Source organism: Cavia porcellus, unplaced genomic scaffold (assembly GCF_034190915.1).
Source record: "Cavia porcellus strain 051 isolate PalLab524CR breed Dunkin Hartley unplaced genomic scaffold, mCavPor4.1 scaffold_6, whole genome shotgun sequence".
Taxonomy (NCBI): Eukaryota; Metazoa; Chordata; class Mammalia; order Rodentia; family Caviidae; genus Cavia; species Cavia porcellus.
Genome location: NW_026947489.1, coordinates 105309942 through 105329452, shown reverse-complemented (window position 1 = coordinate 105329452; position 19511 = coordinate 105309942). Strand labels below are relative to the sequence as shown.

The 19511-nt window shown below is 55.1% G+C and overlaps 2 protein-coding genes across 4 annotated transcripts; one reads left to right on the top strand and one right to left on the bottom strand.

The window, feature by feature from the left end:
- The first annotated feature begins 558 nt into the window (after window positions 1-558).
- Window positions 559-14403, top strand: Lrrc56 (leucine rich repeat containing 56). The gene is given in 14 exon segments (XM_023564260.2): window positions 559-679; window positions 2056-2126; window positions 2442-2629; window positions 3515-3602; window positions 4959-5019; window positions 10106-10202; window positions 10272-10472; window positions 11121-11304; window positions 11815-11976; window positions 12055-12119; window positions 12271-12407; window positions 12593-12711; window positions 13638-13850; window positions 13853-14403. Coding segments are annotated over 13 exon segments (1743 nt in total). The 5' UTR covers window positions 559-679; window positions 2056-2083; the 3' UTR covers window positions 14038-14403.
- On the bottom strand, window positions 12357-19441 carry Lmntd2 (lamin tail domain containing 2). 3 transcript variants are annotated; one of them, XM_063252001.1, is made up of 14 exons: window positions 17909-19441; window positions 17666-17818; window positions 17290-17377; window positions 17063-17218; window positions 16761-16829; window positions 16594-16682; window positions 15988-16310; window positions 15778-15868; window positions 15501-15690; window positions 15301-15420; window positions 15028-15224; window positions 14779-14897; window positions 14652-14704; window positions 14369-14555 (listed from the first exon to the last, which is right to left on the bottom strand). In XM_063252001.1, exons 1-14 carry the CDS (start codon window positions 18085-18087, stop codon window positions 14430-14432), a joined length of 1953 nt encoding a protein of 650 aa, XP_063108071.1. In that variant the 5' UTR covers window positions 18088-19441; the 3' UTR covers window positions 14369-14429. The 3 variants fall into 3 exon arrangements, 2 of the variants coding, with proteins under 2 accessions (XP_063108071.1, XP_063108072.1); XM_063252002.1 differs by lacking the exon at window positions 15028-15224; XR_010048444.1 differs by lacking the exons at window positions 14369-14555; window positions 14652-14704 and adding an exon at window positions 12357-12386 and having other exon boundaries at window positions 14779-15224.
- Window positions 19442-19511: the final 70 nt, after the last annotated feature.

The following is a 19511-nucleotide window of genomic DNA, read 5'->3' as shown; positions in this document are numbered from 1 at the left end:
CGGCGGGACAGCCAACACCACGGACGCCCCGGGCTAGGGCCTTGAGGCTCTTTCAGAAGTGTCCGAACCTCAGCTTGTGCAAAATACCCCAGGTTCCATCCTCCTGCAACTCCCAGTGCACCCCTTAAGTCCAACCCAAGAGTTGCCACCAGCAGCAAGTGAAGTTTCCCTTGAGCCCAACACTGACGCTTTCTCTATAGTGTTTTTAACATTTTTGAATTTTTAAAATGTCCAAGTACACACTGCATCAGAAATCCAAGGAGTGTTACCGGAAGGCCGCGGCGGTACTGCAGCGCGCGCCTACATGCAGTCCGGAATCTGAACCCTGCTCGCGTAGATGCAGCCAGGAGGCAGATACCGAGAGCCCGCTGGGCGTCCTGGGTCCTCGGTCCCAGGGTGTGCACTCCGGGTAGCCGCGAAGCAACCCGCCTACTTAGAAAGTGCTTTGGAGTAGTAGCGCCTTGCCAAGCTTGGGACGCTTGCCCCGGTAACCGTTGCTAAGGGGCGGGGACAGACCCTGAGCACTAGTGCCCTTTGCTTGAGAATGTTTGGATATTCAAATAAGGTCCCGCCCTCGTTGCCCTGGCGCCCAGACCCGCGGCCGGAAGAGCAGCCCCGAGTGAAGAGAGCACCCTCAGCTGAGGGGCCCTGGGCTGGGGTACTGGAGCCCATCCTGCAGGTGAGAGCCGCACACAGCCCGGCTATGTCCCAGTGCCCAGCCATGGCGGGACCTGGTTAAACCGCCCACCTCCCCTGGCCCTGCTTGGAGGAGACACCCCACCCTGCCCCTTTCTGGACTACAAAAACCTCAAGACCTCCCCTGGAGATCATAGGCAGGGACAGACTCGACCCAAACTGTAATCCTGGCCCTCAGCAGAGAGGAACGGAAGACTATGAGCCTGAGGCTCGCCTCACCCTCTCAGGGTGTGGAGCCTGAGAGTCCCCCGGTTTCCAACTTGGGCTCAGAGGCTTTCAGAGGAACAGCATATGTGGGGCTATGGTACGCTCCAGCCAGAGCATAAGTCTGGGGTCTGCGTTGAGGTTAATGGGGGCTTTGAGCCCACAGCCACCCAGTGAGCCTTGGATACCAAGGCTGTGGCACTCAGACCCACTGGCCTACCTTTGGCAGTACCTGACTAGCTGCTGTTGGGCACAGACCCTCCAAAGACAGGGCCGACATATCCGGAGGCACATTGGAGTGTCCTGCCTGGCAGGACTTGCTGCAGTGTAGAAAATCAGGCCGAGGTCGAGGTGCTGGCTGGAAATCCATGAGACTCTCCTGTGGGCTTTGATGTATTGCTCATTTTGTCGCCTTGGCCCCTGAGGCCCAGAGCCTGGACACCTTGTCCCTCCAACTGCTCTGCCATAGCCCTGTTGGTCACATCCCTATGGGCTGCAGACGTGAGGAACAGAATGAATCGTTTTAATAAATGAAACAGGCAGCACATCACATTCACTAGTTCCTTTACAGGCATTTTAGTGCCCTCCATTTCTGCCCTGGCACACAGCTGGTAAATGTCCTGCCACATGGGTCAGTCAGATCACAGAAATAGATCTGGGAAGGGTGGGTCTGGATGGGGAAGTAAGAGGTCAGCTGAGCCGGGATAGAGGGCAGAGAAAGAGGGGATGCCAAGCCTTCTGGGAAGAGCTTTGGCCTAGTCAAGTCCCTGTGTCAGGGCTGAGCATGGGATTTTGTGTTTGTTAAGGAGCCTGGCACAGGTGAGCAGAGCATGTAAGGCCATTACTGGAGGCTGGGCACAGGAGGGACAAAGTACAGGAGGGGCTGGCATACAGGAGATGCCCAGAGCTGCACTGGGGACCCCTTCAGAAACAGGTAATAGGATCTGGGTGAAGACCAATCTTTATTTGCACCCAGGGTCACCCCTGAATCTGAGCCTCTGGGTCATCCCCTGTGACTCTGTCTTCTTCCTTCTCAGCTGGAGCATCACAGGGAGCTCGGAGGCAGGCCCCACCCCACCTCCTCTGTATCCACTTGCTTTTGGGTGCTGGGCTCAGTAACTTGGCCGGGAGCCTAACCCAATCTCTGACTCCCAGGTGTCACCTGTGGACACATGCTGACCCCATGCCCAGATGTTTGACCCACAGTGTAAGGCAGCTGCCTGCAGGTGAGGACCTGGCCAACATGGGGAGGAGCACAAGACCCTGATCTTGAGCTCTGGCATAGAGCATTGCATGGAGAAGGACCTAGCCTGGGGTGCGTGTCAGCAACTGCTGGTCACCATGGGCAGCTGGTCTAGCACACCCAGGCTCACAGCCTCCGGGCCCAGTAGAGAGTGTGGAGCCGACACTCATCCTGTGGCACCAAAGGAAACGAAGCAGAAATGAGAGGCACTGGGAGGTTCAGGCAGCTGGGACCCTTCAAGCTACAGTTGTGAGCAGTAGCAGCAGACAAAAGGCCCTGCCCTCTGCCCTCCCGGCAGGTTGTGCCTGGATGGACCCAGCCGGGAATGGATGCCCAGGGCTTCGGCCAAACTCAGCCAGTGTCCGGGTACGGGAGCTGATCTGGCAGGGCCTGCATAATCCCTGTCCACAGAGCAAGGGCCTGGACAGGCCCCAGGACAGCCACAGGGAGCGGCAGATAGAAGAGCCCCTCTCCCCTGTCCACCTGGTAAGTGCAAGGGCCTGCACTGGGTGATGTCCAAGGTCCCCTTTTTATATATCTGCAGCTACCCTCAGCATAGCCCCCCACAGCTGGGTGCCCTCCACCTCCCTCCCCCTTGGGGACCCTACGAGGCCCCAAAGCACCAGTAACCCAGGTGACACAGATATCTCCAAACACTGTCACACTAGGTTCCAAGAGTACTTGCTGAGGCCACTGTCTTGGAAGCAGAGGCCACAGGGTACTGGGCACAGGGGTGCAATATAGTGAGGCCATATCTGAGGCTTGACTGCATCTGGGAATTGGCATAGCCTTCCCCAAACCTGCTGTGGGAGCCAGGGTTCACCCTCTCCTGAGGCCCAGAAGTTCTACCCAGCCATACCACAGAAGCAGCAGTTCCCGGCACCCAGAGTCTGCTGCCTATCATAGGCCACCTGGGGTAAGGAGAGGACCCTGTGGGTGTAGGAACTCCCTGGATGACCCATCTGGCCCATCACATGCCCTCCAAGGTGCCCACTGATCCTGGGCAGGGGATACAGCGTCTAGAAAACTACACATTTCACATGCGCAGAAAAGGCACTATCTGGGAGGACTGGGGCAGCAGGTGACTAGGATGCCTCTGGGCTCACAAAGGCATGTGTCCTTGTCATGCCCAGGTAGGCTGTGACCTTTGGGTAAAGGCCTCATTTGGAGGCCAGCACCCAGAAGTTCCAACCTCTGCTCAGATGGTATCCACTTGTGCACTGCTAGCCAAGTGTCCATGGCCAAGACCCACACAGATGAGGCAGGGGATGCAGGGAATACTGTGCCCTGCCCCAGAGCCACCTCTGAGTCCCACAGCCAAGGGCATGGGAGAATTCAGGGGCAGGGAGTGACAACTGCTGATCTCTGCAGCAGGCCCTGGCCCGGGTGGATGACCTCCAGAGTGTGCAGGTGCTGGAGATGTGTGTGGATACTCGTGAGCACAGCCTGGGGAACTTCGGTGAGAGCTGCCTAGCTGCCCCACCCTGCATCCTTTCCATAGGGTCAGTCCAGAACTGAGTCCATCCTTGCCGGGCACAGGCAGAGGATAAGCCCATGGTCCGTGGTTCCCAGCTGCCCTCCAGAGGGACTCTGTGCTCAGGGCCATACCTGCATCACAATAGCAAAGGTTGAAATGGTATCCAGTCAGGTATGGTCAGGCAACCCTGGTGTTTATCTTGAAACAACTTCAAATTCATAGACACACAGCAAAATTAGTACAAAGAACCCCATGAACTTTTCCCAGAGACTGCTTTATCCACAGCTGCTGCTTGTGTGAGCTTCGTCTTTCTCCCTGTCTTGTATGGACACACAGGTGCACAAACAGGCACATAAGTGGGCACTTATTTTTCTAATCGTTTTGAGAATCTCTAATGCTATTCCCATCAATACTAGCCTGCCTGCATGCCTGCATGCCTATCTTCCTTCCTTCCTTTCTCAAGACAGGGTCTCACTGTGTAGTTCAGGCTGGTCATGAACTCACTATATAGTCCAGGGTACCCTCAAACTTATGGCAACCCTCCTGCCTCAGCCACCTGAGTGCTGGGATTACAGGCATGTGCCACCATGCCCAGATTTGGTGGCAAGTACCATGACCTTGATTAGGAAATGACACTGATACTTGGCTTCTATGCTGCACACCTTATGCAGATAGCACCAACCATCCCCACAGGAAAGAATCTTGCTGTCCAGTATTGCTGTGGGCTCTGTTTGCATTTCTCAGATTACTCATGGGGTTAAACATGTCTCATTGTAATTCATCTTGTTTTCTGTTTTGCAACTGACCTTCAAGTTTTTGACAGTTCACCACAGCTCCTGCATGCACCCTCTTCCCTGCCCAACCACCCTGCACCCTTCTTTCCTTGGTACCTGGTCCAACTGGGACTGGGGCTGGATTGTCCTGCAGTCTGTCCCCACTGCTGCATATTAACGTGACTGCAGACAGTGGAAAGGGCACCTGAGCACCTGTGGGTAGATTTGGGGCAGCTCAGCCCAGCCCCACCCTTGCTATCCTGGCTGTGTTCCCTAAGCTGGGTCCTGGAGATCAGTCAGGTAGCCCTGTCCCACAGCCCAGGTTCCACAGGGACAGTTCAGTGCCACCTGCCTGAACAGTGCACCTTCTCTGTCTGGCAGGGTATTAGAGGGAGGGGGCCCTAAGGGCAGCACACTCTAAAGAGAAAGGCCTGCTAGTGGTCAGTGAATGGCCCCTCTGATGCCTGCCAACCTCTGGGTGGCATGGAGAAAGGTGTCTGCCCAGAAGAGAAGGCAGGGAAGTGGGTGCCTCAGGGCCTAGCCAACCCTTCTTCCTATGCCCTAGGGGTTTACCTACCCAACCTGAGCCAGCTGAGGTTGACTGGCAGTCGTCTGGACTCCCTCAGGTAAGTGTAGTCTGGCACAGGGTCCTGCCCTGGGTGGGGTCGGGGCCCCTGCTCGCCCTGATAAGAATCTGGTCTCACCTTTGGTATTGGGAGGGTGGGTGGCAGTGAGGAGACATCTGAACCCTTTGCTCCAGATGGGGGTCTCTCTCCAGGAAGCAATTTCTTCTTGCAGGCCCAGCATCCTGCAGCCTGCCTGCAGCCTGACCCCCTGTAGTGAGAAGTACCCCCATATAGACCCAGAGATAGGACTAAGGCCAGGGTGGTCCCACTACCTCTTGAGGCCGAGTAGCCTAAAAGGTGCTCACAGACCTCAGGCAGAGACCCCAGCCAGTTGAGGGGCTTTTGGAAGACACTGCAAAAGCAACTAAGGTGTGGGGATTCCTGGAGTCCAGAGTGACAGCTGCATCATGAGGGTGACAGACTAGGGTAGCTGATGACCCTGGCAAGAGAAGCAGGTGGCCTCAACCTTCAAGGTGACAAAGAAATGCACAAAACCTGCATCTCCTGAAATAGGGCCTTGACGACTGAGAAAACTCCGCATTCTCACATCAAGGCTTCTTAGTAAGTGACCTAAAAGACAGCCTTCAAAACTAGAGACAGCCTGTCCTAGTTACTTTTCTCTGGTTGCTGGGACAACCCAGAATGAAGGAAGGAAAGATTTATTTAGCTCACTGTTTGTGGAGGTTTCAGTCCTTAATCACCTGGCTCCAAGGCAGGGTGGCATGGCACAGGGGCAACACTTCAAGGCAGCAACCAGCAAAAGTGGAGGGAAGAGCAAGCCTCTTCTCCCTTATATTGTACACAGACCCCATCCAGGCTGGGTGTAGCACTCACAAAATCTCCTTGCACTCCTCTTGCAGAAGCTGATGATATTTACAAAGTAAGAACCCTGATTCCCTACTGAGTCTCTTAGTTAAGAACTAAAGTTCTCAAGTTGACACAGTGTATCAACCATAACAGAGCTTCATGATTCTTAGCTCCTAGGCTACAGGGAACTAAGCTGAAGAATGTTAGACTTTATTCTAGGGAATCCAAGATAAAAGGGTCTTACAAAAATGCTGTGGGTGTAGCTGGGCACAGAGGGCATGCCTGTGACCCAGCACCCAGGAGGCTGAGACAGGAGGATTGCAAGTTTAAAATCAGTCAGGGCAACTTCGTGACTTAGCAAGACCCAGTCTCAAAATTAAAAAAAAAAAAAAAAACATACAAAAGAGCTGGGGATGTAGCTCAATGCAAAGACCCTGGGTTCAATCCCTAGCAAAAACAAAAACTACTGGTTTTATGTAGCCTGAGCCCAGCAGCACATGGCAGGGAAATTTGACTCAAAATTCTAGAATTCCCTGCTGTTTGAATTGGGCCTTGAGTGCCTGTGTCATTCTTTCCAGGTAAGGTGATAAAGGCATTTTTAAGCAAGTTCATTTTAAATAGTATCTTGATTTTCCTTCCTTGTACTGCTGTATATAAAACAACAGTCAAAATTCAACAAAATGTGCAAATCTGGAAATGAAACTGAAGCCAACCAGAGACAGACTAGAATGGCAGGGCGAGAGAAGGATGAAAACCACAAAAGGGAATAGGGAGTGCCTATAAAACCAAGACATATTAAATATGACTTGTAACAGAACAAAATAATTCCAAGGGAAATGACTAGATGGTAACCTTTATGAAAACATGTGCAAGTCTTTGGTAGCAGCATCCAAAACACAGTGAATTGTCATATGCTTCCAGTGACCCCGGAACTGGGCCAAGTGATGGTGTTTACAAACCTCCACGGGTTGAAAATTTGTAAATGAGAGCTGGGTGTGGTGGCTCACGCCTGTAATCCCAGCACTCAGTAGGCAGAGGTAGGAGGATCATTGAGTTCCAGACTAGCCTGGGATACAAAGTGAGCTCAAGGCCAGCCTGAACTGCATAGTGAGACCCTGTCTCAAAAAAAGACAAAAAAGAAAAGAAAATTTGTAAATGAAAACCCATTAAATAGGCCATTTCCATAAACAGAGCTGGTATTGGTGGTGGGCCCCACCACACCTTGAGGAAAGCTGCTGTTGTAACCTGGCTGACTGACCCCAGAATCTTGGGGGTTTTAAAGCCTCAGGCAGAAGTTTAAGAGCTGGGAAGAGCGTTAGCATTGTGGCTGTCCACATTGTGGCTGTCTGATCTAGAAGCTAAAAGGATTCATTCAGAAACTGCCGGTGTGAAGACAGATATTTGGAACACGCGTGTGGGCCACCATCAGCAAGCAACCACCAGTGGGCGGGCAAGTCCCCAAGTCTTGCAGATCCCTGTCAGAGGGACTTAGCACATGTCCCTGGCAGGGGCTGGCATGTGAGAGACCCTCTCTGCCTCTCTGAAACTGGAAGTGGCTAAATGGACACACCATGCACTCTACACCTACCCTGCTCTCCTCACAATCTCTGTGCTAACTGTCCAGGTAGCTTCTGTCCTTTTCCTGTTTGTTTCCGGGTAGTCTTTGAACAACCTGAGTGTGTGTTACACTTGGCAACCGTGGCCTGGGCACTTTCACCCAAAACCCTTTCCTCCTGAGGTCTATTCTTTTTTTTTTAATTTTTTTTTTTTTTTTTTGGCTTTTTCCTTTTTATCGGTACCAGGGATCGAACTCACGACTGCCTGCTTACAAGGCGGGCGCTTATGCCACTGAGCTAAATCCCCAGCCCCCTGAGGTCTATTCTAACCAGTGCTTTGGAGGTAATGGGGAAGATGATCCCTACTGCAGGCCACAGAGAACTTCACCTTTCTTCCATACACTTGTGGGCTCGCTTGACTCTACAGGCCTCCAGCCCACCCACTGCAAAACTTCATTCCCTGTGTAGATCCTCCTGCCTCAGTTTCCTAAGAAGTTAGAATTATAGGCAACCACTACCACCACGCTAGCAGAACAGTTTTTTAAGACTGGTTCAGATCTGGAGATTTCTGGATAGCTATCAGTCTAGCCAAGTTTTCTGTTTATTGTCAGTGCCAACTTTGGCTGGTTTCAAAACTGTCTGTGGGTACTTTACATTGAGTGGCCTTCTGTTAGTGGACCTGGCTGCCATGCCTATTGCTATTCCTCTTAAGCTCTGTGTCTGCCTCGGCATTGTTTGTCTCTCTGTGTGTTCCTGACACCTCGCAGAGCACTGTCTACTAGGAGAGGCAGCCCTGGGCTCCATTAGTCTTTTCTTCAGCCACTGCTTCCTCCCCATCTCCATCACTCCCTCCTTCCTGGTCTTGCTAATTGTGTTTGTTTTCTGGCTCCTTGAGCTAAGTGCTCGGCTCAATTGTTCTAACCCTTCTGAAGTATCTTAGTTACTTTTTCATTACTGAGACAAAATACCCAACACCCAAAGTTAAAGAAGGAAAGGTTTATTCAGCTCATAGTTTTGGAGGTTTTAGTTCATAGTCAGCTGCCTCTAAGATAGGGCGGCATCACAGAGGAGAAACAGTCCATGGTGTACAAAAGCAGCAACTGACTATCAACTATCCTCTTTTTGTCTCTTGTATTTTATCCAGGCTGCCTACTCATATAACACATCCTTAATCCTACCACTGCATCATGAATCAATCTCAGCATCCCACACAGGATCCAGCTACCTCTAAGCCCCACCTATGACTGCAGGAGGCTTTGGGGGGGATATCTAGACATAGCCTATACACAAAATTTTGATAAATCCATTTAAAACCTTGATATCTGTCCATGTGTAGCTTCAGGTGAAATGCCATCCTGTATGTTTTGCTTTTTGTCATTAGTTCTAAGAATTTTTTAATCTTTCTGTAAATCTCCTATCTACTCTTGGAGCATCTTCAGACCATGCCTTGATACTTACACCCCTGTGGCAAAAGGGATCCACACCTGGCTGGGCTTGTGGCCCCCCAGAGACGAAGAGGCTGCAGCACCCCTTTGCAGCAGGATCCAGTCCATACCTGCTGCAGGCTACAGGGTGACTTCTGAAAAGGAGTGGATCACAGAGTACACCACAATGGGGACAAGAACATCTCTGAAGGCAGTGCTGCAGGAGACAGGAAGGAGGAAGTGGAAAAAGTCAAGGGAAATACAAGAGCAGACTAAAAGGAGGCTTGTCAGGAAGAAGAAAGAAGAGAAGAGGAGAGAGGTGGAAGGAAGAGGGAGGTGGAAGGGAGAGGGAGGGGGAGAAGAAGGAGAAGGAGAAGGACAAGGAGGAGAAGAAGCTACCTTATATCTACAAACAGGAGAAAGGGCTCAGCCCCAACCCCAGCCCCGGATAAAGATCCTGATTTCCAGGTCAGAGCAGCAAAATGAGCAGCCAGGAAATGAGGCAATGAGGTCAAACTGAATTTTTTCTTTTTGGTGCCAGGGATTGAACCCAGGTCCTCCATATGCTAGGGAAGCACTCTACCCTGAGCTACATCCCAGCCCTTTTTTATTTTGAGACAAGGTCTCACTAAGTTACCTAGGCTGACTTTTGATCCTCCTGCCTCAGCCTCCTGAATAGGTGGCATAACAGGTGAGTATCACTGCACCCAGTCCAAGTTACCTTTTAAAGATAAAAAAAAAAGCAACACTTTCCTGACTTCTCCACTGAAACACTTGAAGCCAGAAGTCAAGATAGGAAGATGGTAGGAGCCCAAAACCTTATACCCCAACAAATGGCCACATGAGCAGAGGCTGCAGACATCTTCGAGCAGCTAGAGAGGAAGGAATTTCCATCAGCCACCTGGAGAAATCTCTGGACACAAATCCCAGCCAGGAGCAACAGCAGGACACTGGACAGGGAGAGGTGAATGAGTGGCTGAGAAACAAGCAAAGCAGGTCATGAGCTGGAGGCAAACAAACTAGAGGAACTTGCAGGTACTAAGCACTAAGCACTGGGTGTGGGGTTCAGGGATGCCCTGCAGCTGCAGCAGAGGCCAGGCAGGGAGGCCCAGGTTACCCAGAGTAAAGGCAGTTCCTTGGGAGCCCAGGCTGCCCAGCATTGGAGGAGCTGAGGCTCCTCTAACAGCAGCCCAGACCAGGAGGCTGCAGTAGGGATTGGGGCCCCTTTCCACACCTAGAAGCAGACAGATGCAGTGTGCCCTGCCCCAGGGTGGCACTAACCAGCTGCCCCTTCCACAGAGACCTGGGCACCTCTCTCAGCCACCTGCAGGTGTTGTGGCTGGCTCGCTGTGGCCTCACTGACCTGGACGGCATTGGCTCCTTCCCAGCACTGAAGGTGGGTCTGCAGCCCCTGGTGCAGGGAACAAGTGTTGCCAGGCAGCCACTGAGACCCCTCTGTTCCTAGGAGTTCTACGTCTCCTACAATGACATCTCAGACCTGAGCCCACTGTGCCTGCTCGACCAGCTAGAGGTACTGGACCTTGAGGGCAACAGCCTAGAGGACCTGGGGCAGGTGCGCTACCTGCAGCTGTGCCCACAGTTGACCACACTCATCCTGGAGGGCAACCTGGTGTGCTTGCAGCCAGCCGCTGGCCCAGCCAGCAAGGTATGGGAGCTAGGCACCCAGGCAGCATGTGCTGGGGGGCACCTGGCCCTGGGTGCATCCACTGTGAGCTCAACCTAAAGGCCCATAGTCAGTGTGTCGATTAGGGCCAGACTGAGGGGCCCCTCAGACACATGTGCACATGGTGCCACTCACCACCATGCTGTGCCCCAGGAGGCCCATGTGAGAACCATACCTGCCTGGCCCATTGTATAGAAGCACATGCATGTGCACCCATACAGCCATGCAGGCCCATCCAGTGCCAGCTTGGCCTCCTGTAGGCCTGTGGGTCAGTTGGGATACATTCACACATCAGCAGCACCTGTGTATCCCATTTAGGGCTGTCACACCGAGGCACTCTACGGGATATGGGACCCTGCCTCTGAATTTCCAGGTGTGCCTTGCACTTACACATGATACCTGTCCCAGGTTTAGCACCCACCCAGGGCAGAGGGGCTGCTCCACTAAGATAGACCCTGAGATCAACATAGCCCCACTGGCCAGAGGGTATCCCTAAATCCAGGAGAAGGCCAGAAAGTGGAGAGGCCACATGTCCCATGGACTGGGGGCAGGGCTAAGTGAGAAAGATCAGGACCCAGCAGGCCTGAAGGGGCCAGGGACCAGGCCCACTGCCTCTCTTTTTTCCTGCAGGCCCCTGGGTGCTACAACTACAGGTCAGAGGTAAAGAAACTCATCCCTCAGCTGCGCATCCTGGATGAGGTGCCCACCACATGTACCAACCTGCCTGCGCCCCGGGAGCTGAGCCAGGACTGGCTCATGGTGAAAAAGGCCATCAAGGAAGGCAGCATGCTGGACAGCCTCCTCCCTCCGCTGGGTAGGGTAGACACCCACACCTGGAAGCCTGGCCACTGCCCCTATACCCAACTCCAGAAGAAGCCTGGCCCTGGTTCTGGAGGCAGGGAAGCACCAACCCCAGTTCCCAGGCCTCTCCAAGGTGAATGGCTGTGCCTTATACCCTGCGCCTTGCCAGGATGTGAGCAACACCTAGGCTTCTCCTTGGTCTTCAGAGAGAAGGGTCTGGGCTTAGGGTCTGTCTGGAAGGGAAAAGACTGTCAGATATCAGCCTTTTAAATTTATTTATTATTTATTTTTGAGACAAGATCTTTCTGGGTTGTTCAGGCTGGCTTTAAATTCAATATGTAGCCCAGTCTGGCCTGGAACTCACAGCAGTCCTTCCTCAGCCTCCTGAGTGCTGGGATTACAGATATGTGCCACCATGCCCAGCTAGAGGCCAGTTTTGAGCCACACTGCTCCTTGGTGGCAGAGTCATGCTCTTGGGACAAAGTCTAGTATTCGTCTGACCTCTGGTTCTGACCCTGGCTAGATTACACTCACGGAGCCACTCTGCAGAAATGTGACCCAGTGCTGACCCTGCCTGAGACCCCACCGTGGGTCTTGTCTCTGCTGGGCCCTGGAGGATCCCTGCCTGAAGGCCTGTTCCCCAAGCACCCAGCCCCTGAAGACCACACCAGCAACCTCACCCATGGTAACTGATCTACCCCAGTCCAGATTTAGCTCTGCAGCTCCAACCCCAGGCCAGGCTTAGCCGTATTCTCTTCCTTAGGTGCTGCTCAGGTCCTCTGTGGGAATCCCACCAAAGGCCTGTGGGAGCGCAGGCACCAGTGCCAGGTATGTCTGCCCCATGCCTAAGTGGGCCAAGACTCTAGCCTAGAGCAGGGACTGGCACCCAAGTCTTTCTTCCGCAGAGATCAATCTCTGGCAATGACCTGTTCCACAGCCTTTCCAGCCAGGGTCTTCACCTCATCCTTTTCCTCTCCAGGCCCGGGCACTGCTGGAGCAGCTGCACCCACCAAGACCAGGTCCGGCTGCTGTCCCCTCTTCCGTAGGGCCTGATTCCACAGATGGCTGTGATCTGGTGGTAGCTGGGCTTCCAGCCTGGAAAGAACTTGGCCTGTGGTAGGTGCCCTCCTCTTGAGCCCCACTTCCATGTGTCCCATCTGGCTTGGGGAGTTTGGAGCTGGGGAAGCCTTGGATGAAGGGTCACCTGGTCTCAGGTGGACCAGAGGAACTGGTGGTGGGAGCCCTAGGTTGGTAGGAAAGGCCCCAGCAAGACTGGACCTTAGCTCCTTCTTCTCCTACAGGCTGATGGGGACCCAGCAGGAAGGGGATGCAGCCCCCCAGGATCCTTGGAGATGCTTTGAACATCAAGAGGACAATGCTAGACCTAGGCCTTCCCCAGGCTCCCCAGGTCTGGCCTCAGGTACTGTCCCCCACATGGAAATAGAATCCCTTACCTCCACCTACTAGCTTAGAAGGGCTGTGCTATACCACAGTGCTGTTCTGGTGGTAGAAGGGCATATCCCCACTAATCTCCATCAAAGTGCCCAGTTCTTGGGGCAGAAGATCAGAGACCACCAGGTTCACTGGGAAACCAAGGCAGGACATGTGCTGGACTCAAGGATCTAGGATCAAGTCAGGCAGGATCCCTTTAAGGGGAGGCAGAAAGACCCTAATGCAGCCTGGCAGGGAAGCCTAGGAAAGGACACTGCCAGTAGGGTAACAGGAATAGGAACTCAAGGTCAGCAGAGTAACCCTGGGAGGCTAGGACAGTACAGTCTGCCTGCTGCCCTGGGGGTGTGACTAAGAAAACCACTAGTGGCCACCAACATATACCTGTGGACAAGGACTGCAAGGTTGAATGGAAAGCAGGCAAGTGGCCAGAAGAAGGAATGGCTAGAGTAATGACAAGACAGGAACACTTTAGAAAAAGGGATTCTGCAGCCTCTTGCTCTAGCTATCATGTCCAATAAGGCCCTGGATGACCCCAACCAGCTGCCTCACTATAGCAGAGGTTTAGTTATTGGCCTGGAGTAATCAGCCTTTGAGTAAATCCTCCGGGATGGTACCCCAGAGCCAGGGTCTGGGCCTTTAGGCCTCTGTCTGCCCTGAAAGTGGCAGCCAAGCAATGGTCAGAGTTCAAGATCCAGGGCCACAGCCTCTCTGGGGATTGTAAGAAGTGGGTCTGGGGAACAAGGTTGCTGCCACCTGGAGGGCCACAACAGACACTCAAGCCTTCTCTGGCAGTGACACCCCCCAAGATGCCCACCACCCCCAGGCTGGAAGACTGGTGGAAAGGGCCCCTGCATCTGTGGGGCCTCTGTGACATGCTCTTTCCTTGCTTTCCAGAGCCTTCTAGAACACTGGGCTGTCACCTAATCCCCTCACCACCAAAAGACCCAATGCCATCTGACTCAGCCAGTAGCTCTCCTCGGGGCTCTGCTGACCTATGGGTCAGAGGACGGCGGCTCAGAGCCCTGGGCAGCATGAGGCCTGGCCCAGGCAAGGGACTGGCCCCAGTGACTACCCTGAGAGCCCTAGAGGTGGCCTCAGGTTCCACCCTTGAGCCCAGCGACATCCAGAACCAGAGCCAGCCCTGGACCCAACAGCCAGACTCCCAGCCCTTTGCTGCCTGTGGTACTTGAGCCCTTTACCCCAGGTCCTCCCCACCCTTGGGACAAAGCCCACCACCGCTAGGCTTGCCTGGATAGTGCCCATAGGGAACCCCTGCGGTCCTGGAAACCCCTGAAGGCCCCCTGGTCCCATAGACCCAAAGTACCTGGGCTGGGAGGGTGGGAGGTGAACCTAGCCCTGGAAAGATCCCTCTTGGTAGAAGGGAGACAGGGCTGGGACCTGGCCTTCCTGGGAGCAGTAAGCGAGGCAGGCTTGGGCCAAGTGGCTGGAGTTGGCCTGGGCTTTCTAGGGGCCCAGGGTCTAAGCTTCTCACCCCACCAGGCCTCCTATCCCTGGTGGATCTGTGGAGCTTCCTACACAGGGGCAAGTTGCAGTTCCTCTTGGGGCAGGTGCCCCAGCAACCAAGTGAATCATTTCAACTCTTGGGTGCAGATCCAGTTTACTTTGTAGGCCATGGTGGTCAATAAATGATGCAGCCGGCTCCCTGGGTGGCTACATCTGCCTCAGTTATAGGTGCAAGTCAGTGGTAATGGGTGGGCAGCAGAGGAAGCGGAAGCCAAACCGGCTCTCTGCCGTGCTTTGTACTGACAGGGCCACTATAGGGCAGCCCAAGTCTACACCTCTGCGGCATACCTGAGGGTGGTGTCAAGGTCTAAGTGCTCTGGCCAGTGGCACGGGCACCACAGGCAGGTGAGGCAGGCTAGGGTTAGGGTCAGGACGCGTACTCACACTGACCCTGCGCTCCTTCCCAGGCATGCCTTGCTCCAGATCTTGGGCCACCTCTGCCAGGAGGAGGGAGGTGGTCAGGCCACGTGCACCTGGTCCTTGTGCCCTCACATCTGGCACCTACACTTACCTGAGATGGTGGGCAGGGGATCTGACTTCATGGCGAGCTTGGTGCCCTCCAACTGTGCTGGCCCCTGCCGCAGGTGGACAGACTTTCGGGGACTCGGAAGTGGCATGAGGCACCGAGTCCTGTCAGGTGGGCAATCGGGTTGTAAGGTGGGTTCCCAACCCAGAGTGAGGTGCAGGATAGCACTGGGTCAAGGCAGGGGACTTGGGGAACTCCAGGCAGGGCATCTGGGAAAGGTCTTATGGTGCCCACCCCGGCCTCCGGTGCATGGATTGGGCCTCCCTCCCCCGGCCCTGCCTTGGGGGCCGAGGCCAGCACTGAGGCTTCCCAGTGTGGGCCCCAGCCCCAGCCTCAGGGAGCGGGAATCGGTCGATGGACCAGTCCGTGTTGTCTGCGAAGATGCCTGAGCCCGAGGTCACACGGAGTGGTGCCTGGTACTCACTGAGGACCTGAAGGCCACAGCAGCGAGTTGGCCACCCTATCCCACCAGGCTGGCCACCACCCCACAGGGAGTGTAATCCTAACCTGGCCCTCAGCATCCAGGAGGAGCGTCACACAGCCCCGACCACAGTGAAATTGGAGGGGGTCCTGGCCAGAAGGAAAGGGCGGCTGCTGCTGGATGCCACCAGTGCCTTCACCCCACACCTAGAACCCAAGGCACAGGATTAGGCTGGGTGCACAGGAGCGAGGAGGGGCCAGGAAGGGGTGGGGAACCTGGATCGCACCGTGAGGTGGTGCTGAGGCTCTAGCACAGTGCCTTTTGGGAAGCAGAACATGCGTACTGGGCAGTCATGTACCCGCTGTTGCAAAACCAAGCCGCCCAGGTCGGCGGCATCCTGCAATGAGCGGTTGAGGATGCGCACAAACTTCTCCCGTTGGCTCACAGCCACTATCTGCAAGCTGCTGCTGATCCGGCTGAGACAGGAAAGAGTATTGTGTGGTTGAGAGCTCCCCCAGTGCTTGCCTACCATGCTACCTCCATCCCACTGGGCCACCCCTCACCTCTCTGTGTGCCCGGTGCTTAGGTAGCAAAGGTCTGCAGTGGGCTTCAGCAAGGTCTGGCCAAACAGGTGGGAACCGAATTTCTGGAGATCTAGGGAAGGTAGCCCTTTAAAGAAGGGGGTCAGCCACCTAGCATCTAAAGGGATGTCTCCTAGGAGACCAGAATAGGGTTGCTGGGAGGGACAGGGAGGACCTTTAGGGTGGAAGGACCTGATTTAGGGGTCTGGATGGAGATGGAGCGATGAGGAGGCCCCCATGGTCCACCTTCAGAGTCTCCACTGAATCTCTTTGTCTGCACTGCAGTCTGCTCGTAGGAGGCTGTGTCTGCTGCTGGTGGTGGGTGCCCTATCACCCTCTGCACTCGGGGATGCAGAACCAGCTGGCAGCTGCTGGAGTCCGAGTCAGCACCTCCCGAGCTGCTGGTGCCCGCGCAGGGCAGAGTGCTCCACTCCAGGCTCTTGTGCTGCCTCTCCACAAGCTTTCGAGGGGAGTCTGAACCTGGCGAGTCCAGCCCTGAGGGCAGCTGGTGCTGCCTGAGACCACGCTCAGCTCACTGACTGCCCTTGCTCCCAGGCCCAGCCCCGTGCAGCTCTGTTCCTACATACCCAGGACACAGATCCCACTGCTAGCAGAGCTAATGGCCCAAAAGTCCCTTCCCATCCTCCTTATCATTCTACACATCAGAGCTGAGGATGGAGGAGTTTTGTGACTCCTCTAGGGACACTGAAGGATAGAAATGGGACTCAGTCTACTCCTGCCAAAGCAAGCCCTCTGCCCCCAACCTCTGCCAGGATTCCTCCTGCCCAGCACAGTTACTTTGGCTCTGAGCTGGAATGGATGCTGGTGAGGAGGTTGGGATACCGCTGAGCAATGCTGTTCCAATCTACATCCTCCAACCGGAAGCCCTAAACAGAATGCAATAGGCACACAGTGAGAACCTAAAGAACCCAAAGACTCAATCAGGTGGGGTAGACTTCACTCACCTCCCCAGCAGTGGGCTCCTGATTGTCCTCCGAGTCCCCGGATTCCATTAGAGTCTCTGCAGTGATCACCTACAGGAAGGGTCCACAGACCAGTGGGCAGGGACTGGTGGAAAGGCACCCCTTGACCTTACCAACAATTTGTGTCAAGTGAAAGGGGCAGTGGGCCAGAAGATTCCCTCACTGGCTAGAAGCCCGAAGAGACACCTGCTTAGATGAAGGCTGATGGCTTCCCTGGAGGTCCAGGGAGGATTGGAGAGAAATGCAGAGGAGGAAAAGGGCAGTGGGCCAGAGGATGAGCTCACCTCCACACTGCCAGTCTGTGACCGAATGATGCGGCCCACCCAGGAGGACTGGGCCAGATGCAAGAGGCAGGACTTCTGGTAGGCCTGCAGCTCAGCCTCCAGCTGCTGCAGCTTGTCTGTGGTCTGTGCCAGCTGTGCCTCCAAGCACTCCCTCTCCTGGGCAGGAGTAGCAGGGAGTAAGGGATGCCCCTCCCAGGGCCTGCCCAGCTCCCATCCTATACCCTCACCAGCTGGGCTTGTTCCTTCTGTGCTCTCAGCTCCAGAGTCAGCTTCTGGACCTGATTCTGCAGGAATGTGTCCTGGCTGTGGGAGCTCCTGCGAGGTGGAGCAATCTTAGTTATCCTCACCTCTGGGTCAGCAGCAAAGGAGGGGCCCACTGCCATCATATACTGCAGTGCAGTGCAGCAGGCCAGGGCAGATCAGACCCAGCAAGTCTGGGTAGGGGTCAGTATGCCCATGTAGGGTTGGTTTCCAGCTTGGAAACTAATTCAGGGTTAGTGTGGAACATCAGGGCAGGTGAAGCCTAGAACTAAAGACCAAAGTCAGGGTGAAGGCTGACTCAACTATCAGGGCAGCACAGGAACTGTGCAGAGTTAGGCTGACCTCTCAGGTGGGAGTCCTGCCACCTCCTGCAGGATGTGATGGTGCTGGGCATGTTGGCCATGTCGGATGGCCCACCTCAGAGCCTGGATCTCCAGTTCTCTCTGTTCCCACAGCAGCCGTAGGGTACATGGGTCCAGGGTTTCAGGGGCCAACCTAAAGCACCAGCACCCCCACTGCACCATCAGACCTGGTCTTCTGGATGGCCCAGCCCAGGAGGCTGACCCCCCACCCTCCTAGTCTTACTGTGTGCTGATGGAGCCTTCCCCTGTAGAGGGGGGCCTGCGATTGCGGGAGCACGAGGAAGCCATGGTGTCTGTAGGTATGGTGGTTGGAGGCCCTGAGTCGTTGCCAACTGGCTGTCTTCCTGACAGGGCCAGGGGTACCTGCTCCTCTTCAGATTCCTGGCCCGGCTCAGGGGCCATGCTAGAAGTTGGTGGGAAGTTGGGCAGTTAGGCAATGTCTGCCCCATCACCCAAATGCCATTGGATTCTCCTTCTAGTATGGGGACTAGGCAGCACAGCCAGGTCACAGGGGGTCCCTCCCCAAGAAGGCCCAAGGAGACGGCCAGGACATGGGGCTGCCAGTCACACTGGTGTCCCCACTTCCCCTGCGGTCTTATGTCTTCTGTCCTCAGCCTAGATGAAGATCAGAGGTTCTGCCCCTGTGCCTTTGACCTTTTTTTGTGTCCTTCCAGCCCAGGCCTTACCCCCCCCCCCCAGCTCACCTGAGGCCTGAGCTCTTAGCAGGCCTGGTGAGGGAAGGGTTCTATACGGTTGCCCTGGCTACAGACACCCAGGAAGGGAGGGGCCGTTTATTACCAGCAGCCTCCAGGGAGACCCCAGGCGGTGAGCAGAGATGCCAGAGGCTGTGGCACTGCCCAGCTAAGCTGAGCCAACCAGGGGGCCACTCGGCTCCAGTAGCCCTGGCCTAGCCATTGTGATCGGTGGGTATTTGGGGCATTAATGCCCTGTGGGGTGCCCAGAGTGAGTGGAGGTGTGTCCCAAGATGGCAGGGCTCTGAGCTGACTTGGGGGGAACTGAAAATGGTGATGAGGAGTGGTGCTGAACCCCACATGTGGAGGTCCAATCTCAGACCTCAGTGGCTGGCACTCAAACCTTTCCAACTCATCTTCACAGCCTCTGCGAACCTCGAGAGCCTTGGAGACATTCAATCCCTCTGCCCATGACAATGTGGAGCACTCCAGCCTGTGCCCCCTGTCCCAATCACTCACACCTTCCACCTTTGTGCCTGGGCGGGTTGGGCCCCCTACCCACTTCAAGCTTTCCAGGCGGACTTGAGTTTCTCCCTTTGGACAGTAGGGGAGATGGCAGAGGGGTTCCAACCCCCTTTGACAGTCGAAGGCCTGGGCACCACAGCTCAGGAGGGCGCCTCAGATAAAGAAAGAGCATGGGACTTTGTCCCTGCAGGCTCGGGGCGCCCCCTTCCCCACCAGGGCTCCAGTACCCAGCAGTTTCAGCCCAGGAGCTCTGTGGGTCCTCACAGCTCCGCCTCCCCGCGGACAGCTCACTATTACCCAAACCCGCATCCCCCGGCCGCCAGCTCTAAAGGAACAGGATCAGAAGTGCCCAGCCCTTGCGAAGGTGTGGGAAAGACCAGGAAGGAGAGGCTCCGGCACTGCCGCCCTGTGGACGTACGCCAGGGCTGTGAGATCGGGCCCGGCACGCCTTCCCTGGTCCAGGACCCGTCACACTGGCAGGCTGCAGAGAAAGTTGGGAGGGGGCAGGGCACCTGCAGCGGTTCTTCGCTCGGGGACCACTTCAGTGGACGCCCCTACCTCTTGTTTTGGGGCGGTGCGCGGCCTTCTCAGGTCCCGCCCCCTTAGCCT

Bases quoted from the DNA above. Each gene is read 5' to 3' on its own strand.
- Lmntd2 (XM_063252001.1), bottom strand. From the start codon at position 18,087: ATGGCCCCTGAGCCGGGCCAGGAATCTGAAGAGGAGCAGGTACCCCTG. The intron at 16,830-17,062 runs GTGAGCTCATCC...CCCTTCCTGTAG, and splicing joins CACAGACTGGCAGTGTGGAG to GTGATCACTGCAGAGACTCT. The intron at 14,898-15,027 runs GTGGGCACCATA...CCCACCTGACAG, and splicing joins TCCATGCACCGGAGGCCGGG to GACTCGGTGCCTCATGCCAC.